This window comes from Coturnix japonica, chromosome 1 (assembly GCF_001577835.2).
Source record: "Coturnix japonica isolate 7356 chromosome 1, Coturnix japonica 2.1, whole genome shotgun sequence".
Taxonomy (NCBI): Eukaryota; Metazoa; Chordata; class Aves; order Galliformes; family Phasianidae; genus Coturnix; species Coturnix japonica.
In genome coordinates, this window is record NC_029516.1 from 12738973 (window position 1) to 12755435 (window position 16463).

Sequence of the window (16463 nt, forward strand, 5' to 3'; positions counted from 1 at the left end):
CACAGAACAATCACAGCCATTTTGGATCATTTAAAAAAGTAATTAAACCGGCCATAATTTCTGGAGAACAGAAGATTTCAGCTTGCTACCTGTCTGCTGTGCTATCCTGTCCTCCCACAAGTGTTTACTGCCTCCCCTGAGGGTGAGAATCTAACTGCTGCCTGCTTACCCCCAGCAACTGGAGTGCTGCAGGTGACTGGGAGAATGGACCGCGATGTCCCTCCCCTGAAGCTCCATCCCAATGTCTCCGTGATAGTTCGGGTGGAGGACAGTCCTCATGGGGGGCACTCCAGTGAAATGGAGATCACAGTCATCATTGGAGATATCAATGACAACCCACCAGAATGCAATCCCTCCACCTTCAGGTATCGATGCTCTTATTGCCTTAATACTGCCTCGCTGCCACGGCCCAGTGCCCAATTTAGGGCACATCAGTTAGGGTCTTCAGATCTCAGAGCCTCTTGTCATATATGTCTGCGCATAGTGATCTAGTCTTGCACTTTGCTATGGCTCTGAACTCTCTGAGACATTTGTGAGCTTTTCCAGAGCCATGGAGGTGTGGCACTGAGGGGTATGGTTAGTGGACATGGTGGGGAGAGGTTGGTGGCTGGACTAGATGATCTTAAGGATTTCCAATATTAAAGAATCTCTGATTCTATGATGATCAGCTGGTTTATGTTTGTAGATGAGGGTATGGCATTATCTCCATTTTACAGACAGAATGAGGTCAAAATTGTCCATCTGAAGTGCTGGATGTGCCCATGCTGTGGGGAGCACAGCACTGCATAGGTAGGTAGATGGACTGTTCTGCAAATAAAGATCCAGCATCTCATGCCAAGGACTCTGCAGTGAGACATTCCTGGTTAGTGGGATCTGTTTAGATTGTTTGCTCCCTGGCTAAGATAAATGTTTTGCATTTAAATCATATAGTTTTATGGACTAGCAGGAAGAGAATCCAATTCTACAGAGCGCTGCTTGGTTACAATGTCCACGATAACAACACAACAGTCTCTGTGGTCCATTGAGCTCAAACTTTCATCTGAATGAGGCAAAAGTCTTTGGGGAGGAAATGAGAGACTATATATAAGGATTGTACAAGGAAACATCAAGGCATAATGACATTTCAGTTAGTTCTTTATTTCTTTTATTTCATTGTCTTAAGATAAAATCAGCACGCTTTATTAGCAATTCCATCATGCGTCACTGAGAGCATCAATGTCAACAGCAAGGCCAGAAACACCAGCTTTACAATGCAGCAGAATGGTCCAGGTATTAGTTAAGGAGAAAAGAATGAACTTCTCATCAGGGAAACATTATAACATGATGAAGAAAGGAGTGTTGTAAAGGTGTTTTAAAATACAAATTAGGAGTTGAAATAACCTTGAGCATTAAAATCTCATGGTGCCTCCTGCAGTTCAGTGGATTTTCAAGGTCTTGGTTTGGGGTCTGACAAACTGTGTGCTGCCCATTACACAGGGCTGTTATCCACCACAGCATATGGTTCAAATTCTAGATTGCTTCATCAGCTGTTGTCTATTTAGATCTAGGGTTTCACTTAGAAAATAAATGGAAGTCAGTGTTTTGGCATGGGGTATGTGAAGAGTTCAAGAGGAGAAATATAAGGAGCACTGATGGGAAATGTTTCTTTTAAACAGGAAAGAGATAAATGAAAATACTACTGCTGGGATAGTTCTTCTTGATCTCAGAAACAGCTGTAAAGATGTTGATGTTGATCCACCAAACAATCTATTTAGTTTCACTGGATTATCCGGTTTTGGAAGCAACAACTTTGCTCTGGATCCTGCTGAGTCTGGAAGACTTGTGGTCAGTCATTTGTGGCTTTAAGTCAGGTGGTCTCAGTGTTGAAAGTGTCTTATGAGTTTTCACAAAGGTCAGATTGAGTTGGTGAGAATGACTGTTCTGATGAGATGTAAGCAGCAGACCCTTTAATAGGACAGTTTCTATGGATCCTACAGAGCCTGGAGAACAGAGGGCTGTTTTAAATCAAAATGCCAGGTAGGACTGAAGAAAAGTAGTTTTTTAGGGCATGTGAAGCACCAACTTTGAAATAGTTAAACAAAGCAATCTGATGTCATCTTGTACCTATTTATTCATGTTAGATCATGGAAGATCCTTGTCTTCACTGTGAAGGACTGCAATATGGTAAATGTGGTAAATATTCACAAAAGCATGGTGAGATTTGTACTGCATGTGATTTGATGTGTCAAAATATGACTTCCTTATGCTAATAGCTGCTGTAAAATCTGCATTCGCCAGAATCCCCGCCAGCTGCTGGACGTGTGCAGTGACGGCTGCTTTGTTGCTTTAAAAAGAACCACAGACAAATATAGAAAAGAAGAAACCCCACAAAGTGTAGTGAGTGCACAGGCAATCTGCCTGAACAGCAAAGATGTGATAGGAGCAGTAAAATGATTCTGTATGACTAACGCTAGTTTTTTATTAGAAGCAGGTATGTGAATGGCCACCATCCTTAGCTGCTGCATCTACCAGCACAGAAGGCATTTTCAGTGCTGCACAGGATATGATTGTTGTCAGCCCTTTGATCACCATGCTCATGTAATGTAATAGGCTATCTGAAGTGTCCCATCTCTCTGGGAGTTTTCCTATAGACAAAAAGCAGTGGATGCCTGCGCTTTAATCTTGCTGCCACAGTGTTTATGAGGCTCTTGCAGAGAGGCAGAGTTCAGGAGATTAGGATTTAAAGCTCACTATGAGCCACTGTTTAGTAGCTACTTGGTTCCTGGATAAACAGTTGTGGCTGAACCCGATACCTTTAATACAGGTCTGCAGGCCTGAGCTGAAGGAGTAACTATTGCTATTTAGCAATCACAGGCTCTTGTTGAGCCAACAAAGGGCATAATAAAGAGCCAGATCATTACATGCACTCGGAATTAAGCAGGTAAAAGGCAAAGACCTTTTGCTCAAATGATACAAGTTCCTGCACTTAAAGGGAAGACAGGCAGAAGGAAAGCGTTTTGAATTGTCAAGAGATGCCAAACCATGAACGTGAAAGCCTGAGATTCACTCAGATTCAATTGATTTATAGCCCATTGTACTCCTGTGGGACTATTCTGGGTATTCAAGAGGGAGACCACATCTCCAGAACGCTGAGAAAACTGATCGCCATCGCGTGTATTGTGACTTCATGTAAGAGAGTATAAACACAACTGTGTTTCTTTTTAATTCAGATGACTGAAAGCATTGACTTAGAAAATCCATCTACTCCAGGAATTGAAGTTTATTCTCTGGCTGTCAGGGTGCAAGATATCGCCCCTCCTAACTACTCAAGCAAGTATCCTTTTTGCACGTTATAAAAAATATTTTCCTGTGCTGTAACAGCATGGGGAGAGGAATGCCATATGTATTTTGAATATATGCATGAGAAAAATTCACAGCCATACTTAACCATGATTTCATCTTGTGTTACATTTCCAGATACCATTTACATTTATATCAGGATCAAGCCAGTGAATGAATTTTTTCCAATCTTCAGTAGTCTATCATATGAGTTTAATGTTTCAGAAATTACTAAAGGTACAGTAAGCAGCACCTGCATGGTAGAAACAGCGTCATACACTTTTGCTGCAAACATATTTTCATTTATTTGAATGAGGAGAATGGCTCAAAGCTCCTGTTCAAAAATGGGGTCCTATACAATTGCCTAGTACCCCTAAATAGACAAAACTGGCAAGAACTCCAATTGTGCAGAGAGAAATCGAGACACAGACAAATTCAGCAATTACACAAAAAATCTGGGACAGAGCTGGGAACTGAACTTAGATTTCTTGTTTTAGACTGTCTTTCTGCTCTTGCTAAATTAGCGTTTTGGAAGGACAGCGATAGTGCAAAGAAACCGCTGTAGACCGTGGTACAGATGAGGGAGGACTCCCTTGGCCCAGGCATGGTGTTGAACTGTCACCCCACCATCCCTTTAGACTCAGCTCACCTGAGAGGCAGAGTGGGGTAGGGATGCTTGGATGGAAAGTGTGTGCTCCAACAGGCAGCACAGCTCCTCAGGCTGGAGGAGTTCCTCCAACTCAAGCCAGTGCTTGGACACTGGAGGTAATTAGTGTGTGTTGGTGTCAGGCTCTGGGGTGGCCCTTGCCACCAGAGAACTTCTGCTGTTGTTCTCTACAGATTTCTTGCATTGTGGCATTTATTGTTAGCAGACACATACATGGGGAACCATATCTAACATGATCAACTAGTGTTTCTTATGCCTTCGTTTTACTTCTTTGGGGTGAAAAATTCTAAAGCAAATATGTAGTTACACTTTTATCAAGCTTTGGCAGGAGCAAGTATTCTATAATTCCTCTCCCCTAAGTTTAAAATGTTAATGAAATATGAATTTTCTTCTTCGTAGTTGGATCCACTATTGGAAAAGTAACTGCCAGCGATGCAGACTGGCCACCCAGTGTCATCACTTATTCCATTATAGCTGGAGGAGGGACCAAGGATTACACAAACGCATTCTGGATCAGCCCAAGTAATGGAGATGTGAAGATTTTAGCAAGATTAGACTATGAAACAACTCAGAAACACTTTTTCACAGTGCAAGCCTCGGATCAAGAGAAGACTGCAACAGCATCTGTGAGTAAACCCGCTCTACTTCTCCTCCTTAGTCTACCCTTGTCTTTCTTCTTGACAAGAACACTTTAAGAATCCTCTGTCATGATGTTATATTTTATTTGTTCACATCTGGTGGGAGGTGGATGGGTACTAGACCTGCTTTCTATTCCATCCAAGTACCACCCATGGAGACTCTAGGAAGGAGGTACTTAATCTCTTTATCACCTGTAATATTTCAAGGCAGTCATTAAGGAAAACATAGCATCAGGAACTTGTAATCGTGACAGGTTTATCTGTTATATATTAAAATCCAACAAACACAAAGGGGCAGACCTTTGAGAGTGGTAAGCTTTTTCTCTCAACCAGATAACACCAGCTGACATTGAGCAGATCTGCTGTAACAAGGGTGCTTCCAGACATGCAGAAAGCCATTAGCAGCATTCCTCTTTCACTGGTATGGTCAGTCTATAAGGAATCTTCATCCCTCCCATGCATGGATCTTGCTCTGAATTATTAAATTGTACTAAAAAGCAAAACCCATTACTGTTCAGCAACTTGAGACATTGGAAAGGAAGTTTAATGAATACCTGGGAATATTTATCATTTCTACTATAACACACTTCAGGTAATTCAACCAGTCAGACACATCGGATTGAAAACCCTGCGGTTTTGGAGCATGATTCAAGTTAAGGAACCTGTTCCCAAAAGAGTGCTGGTTGCAAGAAGAAGTAAAGGTCAAATGAACATTTATGTTTTCTGGTAGAATCTAGTTTGGAAGAGAGGTTCATTGCTCTTCAGCTGCTGCTGATTTAAAGAGCAAAACTGGCAAAGCCAAATAGTTTCTGAAGTTAATAAAATTTGGACCTGATACAGTGGAAGACTTTCAGCTTTTATTATTCTTTCCTTTCAGGTAACTGTCAATGTTTTGGAAGTAAATGATGAAGAACCCATTTGTTCACCCAGTTTCTATTCATTTCAAATCCCAGTTAGTTTAGCAGTAGGTACCAATGTCAATGGCTTCAGGATTCAGTGTCAAGATCGTGATTCTGATCCCAGGTCTTTCCGTTACTTCATTAAAGAAGGTACTGTGTCACAGTGTGTGAACGGAAAACAGTGCAAAAATGCTTAAACACCAATGGCACAATTTGAATTGTAAATAAAAATCTAGTGCAGTTTTTGTGCTGCTTCTTACGGAGAGCTAATTGTGATTTCATTATGATTTACTTACTTATATGATTTTACACAATATCAAGAAGATCAAGGACCCATACCACTACATGGGCATTAAGTGATCCATAGAAGGCTGTCAATAGACACCAATCTTTTTGCTTGCTTCATGTGTTTAATTTAACCTGTGATTTTTCTTCACTTTTCTTCCTTTTTTGATGATTTGTTTGTTTGTTCATTACTGTGACTTGCAGGCAACATGAACAATCATTTTACCTTTTCACCAGTGGCTGGATCCAACACATCTCGGCTGATTCTTGCATCTCCCTTTGACTATGAGAGTGGGCTTGATACAAAATGGATTTACAGGCTGCTTGTCTATATAACAGACGACAATTTATTATCTGCCAAGAACAAGGCTACACACCTAGTTAAAACTGGAACAGTGACTTTAAGCATCAGAGTTATCCCAAACCCAACAACTGTCACTACCACGACGGTAAGTTCACTGAAAATTATGCCTATTCTGCATTTCTTTCATGTGTTAATCTGCATGAGACTGAAGAGGGTAGACGTATGCAAGAGGAAAGCAAAACCCTACAGTGAGTCCACATTTAGAAAGCACTGAGCTTTGTGTTCTTACACTGAATTGAATGTTCATTGATTTGCCTGGTGTCATGGGGGATTGGCTCCAGGAACACATTTGTAACAAGTATTTTGCACTGTAGTCTCTAAAAAGAAAAAGAGTAAAAAGGACCAGGCACTCTGCTGTCACCACGTAACTGGAAAGTTGAATATTTTGACAGCTTTGTTAAAAGGGAAAGAGTAGGGGTTAACCTTTGCCTGGTACCTTGAAATTGCCTCATGCACTACTTCTTTTTTAAAGCTATTTGCTACTCCAGCATCCTTGTACTTCTGTGTGCTTCTTTAGCAGTGGTATGCATTACTATGTGCCTACCAAAGCCAAAATAAGCAAAGACAATAATACCAAGAAATCCTTGTCATTCACAAGGGACACTTTTCCACCCTGAGGTCACCCTCAGGTGAAAGTTCAAGCTGTCTGCCAGGAACTGATGCAGTTGTGCAGATCCTCAGCATGTTCTGAGCACGTTTCAGACAGGGAGAACCAGACAGGTGGGCTGGATGTTTCCTGAGCTCCTGGGTCCCATAATGATCCACGGCTGGTATTCTGACTTTACACCCAGACCAGCATCCCCATAATACAACCTGCTCCTTGGCACATCCATCCCAAGGAAGCTCTGACTCACTGGTTTTGCATCTTGTCTTATTTCCAGGCTGGTGCAGGATATGAGCAGCTCTTGCTCTCCTCCTACCTGCTGCAGCAGTGCAGTCGGAGAGACACAGACCAGTCTGTCCCCATCCTTGTGCTGATCAGTACTCAGCCCCATTGACTGACAATAGACACTGACACCTCATTTCAAACTCTTCCATTTAACTGTTACAGATATTACCCATTTCAGCTGTGTGCCATTGTTTGAAAGGTGTCCTTAGATGGATAACAGGTAGATATCCCACTAAATTCCACACACGACGTGATTACAAATGGCCTATAGGAAATCTAATAAACACTTCAGTAGATGATAAGAATGAATAGAACCACACCATGTAGTAACCCCATAGAGCAAACAAGCAATTTCTGATCTGTACAGGGATAGTCTCATGGCAGGACCCCAGGGAACGAGCTGTTAGCACCAAGAGATTTGCCGGCTCAGAGCTGTGTCTCCTGGCACAAGGAGGATGTGGGAGATTGCAGCTGCTTGGGAAATGTGATTTTCCCCTCTGGAGCAACTCATGGGGGAAAAAAAAAGAAATTTCACTTATTTTTGTACAATAACACAATTCCTCAGGGTTCAGCTCCTTTTACAAAGGGGGCTGAATGATCACTGCAATGAAGATGACCTAATTCCAGTTTTGCCTTAGGTAATGAGAAACCATTATCTTGATAATGGCAGTATTCCCTGAACTTCTAAACTCTCTGACAGCATGATCACAGCTGCTCAAGCAATCTGAGGCTTTTCAGCCCCACCATGGCATGCCTATTTTAATATAAGACAGTGAAACACAATCTGGAAGCAGCAAAGTGGGTGGGCTCTCTTTCACTGCCTGTGATTATCCCTGGTCTTCACAGAGAGGTACTGGGATGAATCACCACCTCCAGCAGATGCTATCTGCCTCTGCCAATCATGAGCGGAGCCCTGGGGCACCTTGGACCAGGTGTCTTGAGTGCAGAAGTTCATCCAGGAGAACTATGCTGTACAGGAATGCAGCGCTAAGAAACGTTTCCTATCTTGTTTTAACAGCCCAGCTTTACAGTGGTGACAAAGAGGGAGAACCTCTACTTGGACTCAGCGTGGTACGTGCCATTTGTCACCACGCTGGGAGGCCTGATGCTCCTGGGACTGCTGGGGCACCTGGGGAACCTCCTGGCCAGGTGGCTCTGTGCCCACTGCCCACCTGCACCCCGAGCCGACAGCACACCTCTGTGAGTGAGAATCCTGGGGGAGTGTTTTGTAGCCATATGCCTTCTGCTGCAGTTAGTGCAAAGCTGCGGTAATATAAGACAATAGGATGATAGGATGAGAGGGAATGGCTTCAAGTTGCACCTGGGGAAGGTTCAGGTTGGATATTAGGAATAATTTCTTCACAGAAAGAGTGTTGAGGCACTGGCACAGGCTGCCAAGGGAGGTGGGGGAGTCACTGTGCCTGAAGGTGTTCAGGAACCATGTGGATGTGGCACTGAAGTTAGTGAGTGATGTTGGTGGTAGGTGGACAGACAAGGTGATCTTAGAGGTTTTTCCAAACATAATAATTCTATGGCTTTATGATTCTAATGTTTGTTTTTAACACATCAACAGAACATGTCCATGGATTGTTTTGCATGGACTTGATAATATTTGAGCAAATGTGTTAGCAGAAGGTCATAGCTGATGTAGCAGTTATGGCCTCTAATGACAGCTAAACTCATAAGGCAAAACTGGAGTCTGCACCTGACTGTGTTGAGGAAAACTACAGGCACACTCCATGCCCATCATAAGGGTGGCTACCATGTGTGCTCCTCCTTCTCACCCACGTTGCTGGGATGCTGCTTCAAATGTTGGCACTAATGCCAAATTCTCTGTTCTGGCAAAGTTTTAGCAGATTTCGTGCAGTGCTCCCCCGGCCCGTTGCAAGGCTCTGAGCCATGGAGCTTCACAGTACTTCTGGGTGCTCTCTTTTGGCAAAAGCCACTCTGAACAGTTCTGGTTCTGAGTGGCAAGAGATGGCTGCTGGGAGCCAAGGTGCCTGCAAAGTGGCATTGTCACAAACAGAGAGATAAGAGCTCTTTCATGGGGTTTGAAAAGGATTTATGTAGGTATTCTCGGGACTCGAGGTACCTTTGGATATTACAGCAAACATAAAAAGGTAATATATGACAGTGATTATAATTCAAGTGATGTGTGCAAGGAGTTTAGCAACTTGTGATAAAAATGAGAAATGAATCCAGGAGCATATAGCCTGGCCATTGTTATTATTTATTAATAGAGCTGGTGATTCATTGGGAGGCAGGCTTTCCCATTAAAAAGCAATTCTTATATTTTCACATATGCTTACAATCTTTCATATATTTAAAAAGTATTATTTGAGCACAGCAGATCAAAAAAATTGACCTTCCTCATAGGATGGAACAAGATGAGAAAGTCTGAACATACATTTTTTTCCAGATTGTATAGATCTATAATGCTATCATCAATAAGAGCATATCTTTTCACTATCATTCCCTCTTGGAGAGGTGTCAGAGCAACACTCAGGGCTGTTCTGCTGTTTGGGAACAGTGTTAAATGGAGCAGGCATTCAGTGAAAACAGAAACATAAACCAAACCAATCAAGCACATCCCAGAAGTCAAGGAAACGCATCCTTCTTGCCAAGTGAAAGGGAGTGAAGCATGATACCTTTATGCAGGGAAATTAAGACATTTGTTAACAGCATCTCTCGCTCTTCTTTTCATTGCAGGATAAATGCTCCAGGTGTGTACTTCTTTATTTTAATGCCTCTCAATGACACTAAGTTTACCATTGTGCATAAAATTTGCAAACCCATTTCTAGACGAATACATTTGCTCCAGTACAGAAGTACTCACAAACACCGTGGCTGATGGTGGGATGCCAGCCTAAGTGATGTCATTGTCCTTGCAGTATTCATGTCTATTAACTATTGGGCAAAAACCAAATTCAGAATAGTCTGGTTTTCTGGCATGGATGGTAAAGAGTCACTGTATTTTTCATGTGTTGATTCTTAAAAAAATAATTCCATCCCTCATCAGCACCTTCAACCACCTTCCCTGCTCTCCAACCCCTTTCATTTCACGCTGGCATCATGAAGATTTATTTTCAAGTACTGGTGCCTTTGCAGGGGTCTGAATCACTTAGCAGGGGTATAGGTTACACATACAAAAATAGGCGTTTTTTAAATGGGTGCTTTTAAGCACATTTCTTCTTTTTAGACCCATTAGTTTTCCCCTAGCAAGCGTGGTTTGTACCATCTCATTAAGAACCCATAACTCCCTCTACTCAATAGTATCTCCCAGCTTGAAAAAGCCACGACTAACACAGCCCAACAAAGCCAACTGTTCTCTTGGTTGCCCAATTTGAGGCTTTTCAGCATTGGCCAGATTCCAAAAAAGCGATGCTTGGTGTATTCTGAAAACACTGGTTCCCAAGAGCTGGCAGAAAGGCCCGAAGGCCAGACGAAATAGATTTTCTATCAACACAGCGCCTCAGAGCACTGCATACCCAGCTGCAAAAGCCAGTGGTGCCAGCAAGCTGTTCTGCAAAGGATGTCCATGAAACAAACTGGTGAGATAAAATCACAGCAACTAGTTGGGTATCATTCACAATGCTGTGCTGCTGAGACACCACGACATTTGTTTGCACTTGGGATGATTTAATAGCATGGTGAATTCACACATAACCAAACTGTTCTTCAGTCTGCATTTGACTTGACTGGATATGCAGCACTTCCCTGGTTTGTCTCCAAATGTTTGAATGCACAGGCTTTGCAGGTACAAACACTCATGGAAAAAAACCAAAACAATCTACATTTGTAGTTCAGATATCCCCCAAAGGATGATTTGCTTGCTGGTAGGAAGCCAGTCTGAGCTCCTACAACACCTGAGCCCTCAAAATATGCCTTGAAGGGGTAGTATGTGGTGCACAGACCCGTGATGGCTGGGCCAGGTGGGGAGATCTCACCCCACAGAAATCCCCAGTTGTGGTGGTGTGGAGCAACATATGTGAAAAGAGTTATTCATGGAACAAAGATGTGAATGAGCTGTAATAATGAACATATTTGTATTTCTGTATCTGTTCTTATTACTTAGGAAGGATATTTTACTTAAGAAACCATTGTTATTTGCTCATTATTGTAGGAATAAGACTTTTCAATGTATGGATTTTGATTAGTCATTGGCAGCTGTGGATCTTCACTCTAAAACACTCTGAAGGTGTTTGCTTTTCAAGTAGCGTTAGGGATCATCCTGTGAAAAGCAGTCAGGCTCATTTGAGAAAGTTGAGAAGTTAGGAACTAAGAATCTCTGTTAAGGGGGGATAAAAGTGCAGTATCTGTAGTCACTGTCTGGTGACTCTTTGCCAAATCTGACTCTTTGCTATGTGCATTTCCTTTTCTGTAGAAAAGAAGAAACCTAAGAAAGAAGTGGCTTTGGTGAGTACTGCTGTCCTCAGAACAAAACAAAAGTCTTATTCTGAGCCCCATCATGAAATACGTTCATCTTTTTGTGAAGGATGACTCTTTTCCAAAGACAATGTTGAGATGGTAAGGGAAGAAAAAGGACTGTCCCTAAATACAGAACAGTGTAGTGTTGCAACAGACCTCCTCATCTGGAAGCAGCACCACGTGTGGTGGTGCTCTCCTGCATCATGACCCCTTTGCTTCCAAGTGCCAGATCATGCAGCCTCTCTTTTGTGCCAAAAGAGAGACTCTCTATTTTGTGCCCAAAATACTGTAGTGATTTTCTTTGTTCCCAGATAGCTGTAATGGTATAAAGACTGTAAATGTGCTCCCACTATTGCACCCTCCCTCGCCAGGTTCTTTGCAGAGGGAATTCCCAACCTCCCCCTGGGTGGAGGTGAGGCTCTTGTGGTTGCACATGTGGAGGTACGGTGCATGTCAGACCTTTATACTTCTCTGAACATCTAGTAGCAACACCCTCCACCACAAATGGATTTCCTTGCCAGTTTCAATTAAACTCAGCCTACAGGAATGCGACATGCAGGTCATAGAAATCCTCCTTCACCCATGTAGGTCAACATTTCCAAGTCACTGCTTTCCTTGCTCAACTAATTCACAGGATTCATTTCACAATTTGTCTCTCTTCACAGGAAATGATAAAACTCAACACTGTATTTGATGGAGAAGCCAGAGACCCAGGTAATAAAAAGCAATTAACACTGAATATGAATGTTTGGCCAGAAACAAACTGGATGAATTGATTTAAATACAGTTCGACATTTGCTTTACGTACTTCAAGTCTGCTGTTTCCAAGGAGAGCAGGAGCCCTATCTCACAATGAAAAGCAGGAGAGTGCCCTACTAACAATTCTAATGGAGGAATGTACCCACATCCAACGGTCAGATTATTCACTGCTCACCCACATGTATGGGTCTGGTTGCTGGAGGTGGGAGGAGAGGAGGAATCAGCTCCTGTCCCCTCCCTGGCTGCTGTCACAGCTCCATGGTTTTGTCCTCCCTTTGTCTGGGAAACAACCACAGGTTGATGTAACTGCAGGTGTACAGGCTGTGCATCCCAAACTGCTCCCTGGATGCATGGGCGAGCTGATTGCTCCTGCGCAAACCTCCTCCAGAGAGCAACAGGGCATCACTGCCATTTCTCTGGGTCTTGAGCATAGCTGCTTGGAGAGGACAAGGAAGAGTGATAGCCTTTAGATAAACTGTGGCAGCTGAGGGCCCCAGCATGGAGAAAGGGGGGCTGGTGAAATGGGGCACACAGTCAAAATGGGCCTTCAACAAACATATCTGAAAATAGGCCCAAAAGAATAGGTCTCAAATTATTTAGAAAAAGGCAGGCTTGCTCTGAGCCTTGGATTAATCTGGCCAAATTTCCACCCAAGTGTCTGTACTTGTGTTTCTTATTAGCTGGCTCCAGGCTCTCTGAGGCTGAGAGCTAATAGGAAACACTAGGCACAGGGACTTGGGTGAACAAACGGAGCCCTACTGTGCAATTAAGGCCATCCAAAGGGCTGCTCGAGGCTGGTTTGGGCTGGCTCCAAGCCCACCTGCTATTTATAAAGAGGAGCAGGAGGGATGGGCTCTGAAGTCCCCTTTATAACTGGATTTGTTCAATGCTAAAGATGGATATTCTCCAGCCTGCTGCTTGCTGTTGCTGTGGCAGGGCAGCTGGTGGTTCCCGTCCTCACAAAGCTGACCTCACCACATTTTTGGCTATCTGAGCCCCCAGAGCAATAGCACTTGAGTCATGCTTGACACAAGCACTACAATATAACACTGCTTTGTGGTTCCAGCAGAGAATTGAGGCCTCCCTGCTCCCCCCCCTCTCCCCTCCATGGCTCATTCCAGACCTTAGAGGATCAAGTGTTGGCAGTTCAGAGATGAGATTTAATAATTCCTAGCATATCAGCTGTTGAATTTGATTAGGAGGGCCAGTCAGGAGCTGCTGCCTGATCTGGGCTGCTGTAACATGTCTGTCCTGTAAGCACTCGGGAAACACCTTTTGAAGAGATCCAACTTCATCTTTAATTGCTCCAGTTGTGTTAATGTGTCAGAAACCATTAATTCTGATAGAAACTGTAACATGCAGTAACACAGAGCCACTTTTTCCATGCAGGCCTCAATAGTCCTTTTTTTTTCAATGTTAGTATTGTTTAACTAAAAGCTGCTCCACTAAAGCTCCTGATTCTCTACCTCTTTAGCAAGAGACAGTAAATGAGACCAGGGTGAGATGATCACATGGGACAGATGACAGTTTTTTCACCTATCAACAGTAAATGAACTGAAAGAGCAGAGACTTAACGTTTGGTGTCCAAGTAGAAGTTGCTCACAAAACCTGAAGAGGGACAAAGATCTTTGAAACCAGTTTTTGTATAGATGCAGAAGCATCTCGTTTGAGCACTGACCATAACTGGTCGTTGCCCAAGGAGGTGGTGGAGGTTTTCAGGAAGTGTGGAGATGTGACACTGTGGGTTAGTGGGCACAGTGGGGATGGGCTGATAGCTGGATTGGATGATCTTAGTGGTCTTTTCCAACCTTAATGATTCTGTGAATCTACGACTCCAAGTTCATCATATTTGCTTGGAGAAATGAAGCTTTCCCTCTTGGCTCTGCTCCCAAACTCATCTGGTTTCAAGATGTTTCACATTTTCCTTTCTAGCCCCATCATGATGAGATCTGTCTCATCTTAACCTGCTAAAGTAGGCATGATTTAATTCTTTGTCTTCTCTCCTTTGCAAGTCACTGGCAAAATGTATGAATTCAATACCCAGTCAGGGGCCCGGAGGTGGAAGAAGAGCAATGAGCCCCTTCAGCCCACTGCAGCCATGCAAGTAACACCAAGTGTCACAGGCAATGGTGGCCAAGAGACAAACAGCGCAGAGGTTCCAAGCAAGAAAGAGACTAAAGAGAAGAGGAAAGAGCCAAGAGAAGCTGCCAATCCCCCAACTGGGTCATCTCAAGCACCAGGACAGGATAGGATGGAAGTACCAAAGCGGAAAGAGGAGCCTGAGGGCAGGGAGTTGCTCTCAACAGCCCAGCAGCTCAGACACTGACTCTTCTCCCTGAATAAATGCTGCATTTGGTTACACCAGGCCTAAAGATTTCTGCCCATCTCAGCTGCAGAACATCAGGTGGCCTCTGCTGTGGACACAAGGGCAGGATGAAGCTGGGCTTAACATTGACGTGACTGGGAGAGAAGGGAAGGAAAGTAACAGGGCAGTGACTGTGATCTGGGAGAATGCAGCATAACATAGTTTGAAAGCAGTTTTGGAGTGGAGACAAACCACATCTTGTCATGGCAACTCAGGGCCTCCTGTCCACACATTCAGCTTATTTCTCTTTTGTACCATGAGCAGCATCCAATATCTTCACCTTTGGTATTTCCTTTGGCACATTCAGTGTTTTACAGAATCAAGTGGAGCGCACTTAAAAGAATAATTACAGTAAACACATGTGGTGAAATAATCTCTTCCAAGTGTGAGCGTGTATAATGTAAGTACTGTCTAGGAACCTGATATAAAACAAGCAAACCCTGCAAGATTTCAGAACATTATTTTAATCGGAAGAAAATTAATTATAAATGATTACTTAATTCTCAGTGGCTTATATTCTTTTCTTTCCTGATGAGAAAAATGTGGGGGTTTTTTTGCATCAAGGGTCTAATCTCAGCTTGGTGGCAACAGAAAACACTTGGTCTAGGTTCAGGGGGGACAGTCAGATCCTGCCACACACATTGCTTTTGTTGTACGAGGGGGGATGTGGCCAGGGAGCTAATGCCACTGAGGATCCCACGCATTACACAGCCACTCCTCACATTGCTGCAGCCTTTTGCTGCACTCCAAAGGAGTGATTTGGCTCAGGAACAGCTTTCCTCTCAAACACCAAGTGTCTGGAGTCAAATGACACTTCATTGAGCAATCAGAAACCCAGCATGTCATGAACACAATGATAGAGATAGGAAAGAGTGATTTATGGTCTCTGAATGTGTTATCAGTTCCTGTGGCTGTGGTGGTTGTTATAGTGTTGTTTGCCCCTCCAGAACCAACAGGGCTGGTTGGAGCTCCGGCCGCCATTGTTCCCATTCATTGCTGTAAGCAGGTTACATGCAATCTCTGTGTAGGTGGTTTTCCATTCACTTAGAGAAGTCCTATGGTAACTGGTAGCGCTGTTGTAACTCCAATTGCTTTGTCACTGTGACACAAAGAGAGACCCAAAGGCACACCCAGCCCCTCCAAATATTATATCTTCATTACCCATGGAAGTTAAATGCACTGTTTTCATCATTTTCTTAACCCTATTTTCCTGGGCATTTCTCCCGGGCAGACATTCCGCTTCCTACATTCTTCTCATTCTACTTCTGTGTTTAAGAGGTAATTACCCCCTGTTGAAGGGGAGGCAGAAACAGACTGCAGTTTCAGCCAGAAAACCTGGAAAGAGATGGATAAAAAACTTTATCTTTGGCTACTGCTGTTTCTGCTGCTGAGCTACACAAACTTCCTTCCTTCCTCCTTGAGAAAAAAAAGCCAACAATGGCAAAACATGTTATTACAGCACGCTGTGAACAACCATCTAAGCAAACTCATTGTCACAGCCAACGCTGTTGGTGCTGCAGCCCCCCACAGCTGGCCAACAGCTGGAGGAAAGCCACTATCCCAGCACTGGTAACCTCAGAACAGCTGATGGCTCTACACAGAGGTACTGCTGCATGCTTCCTGACCCACACTGCTGGTGTGATGCTCATCTTCAGCTCTATCTAATTCTTCCTCCTTTATTTTATGCGCAGACTTACATTCAGGATCTACAAAATCAAGGAGCAGGACAGCTTTATCTGAGCCTCAGCTTTATGTAAAAGCAGCACCATTTTTGTGGTATCACAGAATCACTGAGGTTGGAAAGACCACTAAGATCATCTAGTCCAACCATCAGCCCATGCCTGTGACCAC

At 43.4% G+C, this 16463-nt stretch overlaps 1 protein-coding gene across 4 annotated transcripts in view; it reads left to right on the plus strand.

Annotated features, from left to right (window-relative positions):
* Positions 1-16463, plus strand: part of CDHR3 (cadherin related family member 3) — a 30029-nt gene that overhangs the window by 12395 nt on the left and 1171 nt on the right. For 2 of the 4 annotated variants that reach the window (XM_015886827.2, XM_032442384.1), the window contains exons 8-19: positions 176-365; positions 1656-1824; positions 3210-3309; positions 3457-3555; positions 4385-4611; positions 5501-5672; positions 6012-6256; positions 8079-8260; positions 9770-9783; positions 11445-11476; positions 12154-12202; positions 14260-15118. In XM_015886827.2, the coding sequence (XP_015742313.1) occupies positions 176-365; positions 1656-1824; positions 3210-3309; positions 3457-3555; positions 4385-4611; positions 5501-5672; positions 6012-6256; positions 8079-8260; positions 9770-9783; positions 11445-11476; positions 12154-12202; positions 14260-14573 (1793 nt within the window). In that variant the 3' untranslated portion in view covers positions 14574-15118. Of the gene's footprint in view, positions 1-175; positions 366-1655; positions 1825-3209; positions 3310-3456; positions 3556-4384; positions 4612-5500; positions 5673-6011; positions 6257-8078; positions 8261-9769; positions 9784-11444; positions 11477-12153; positions 12203-14259; positions 15119-16463 lie in introns of those variants that run through there. The other 2 variants (XM_015886988.2, XM_015886905.2) reach the window with 2 other exon arrangements.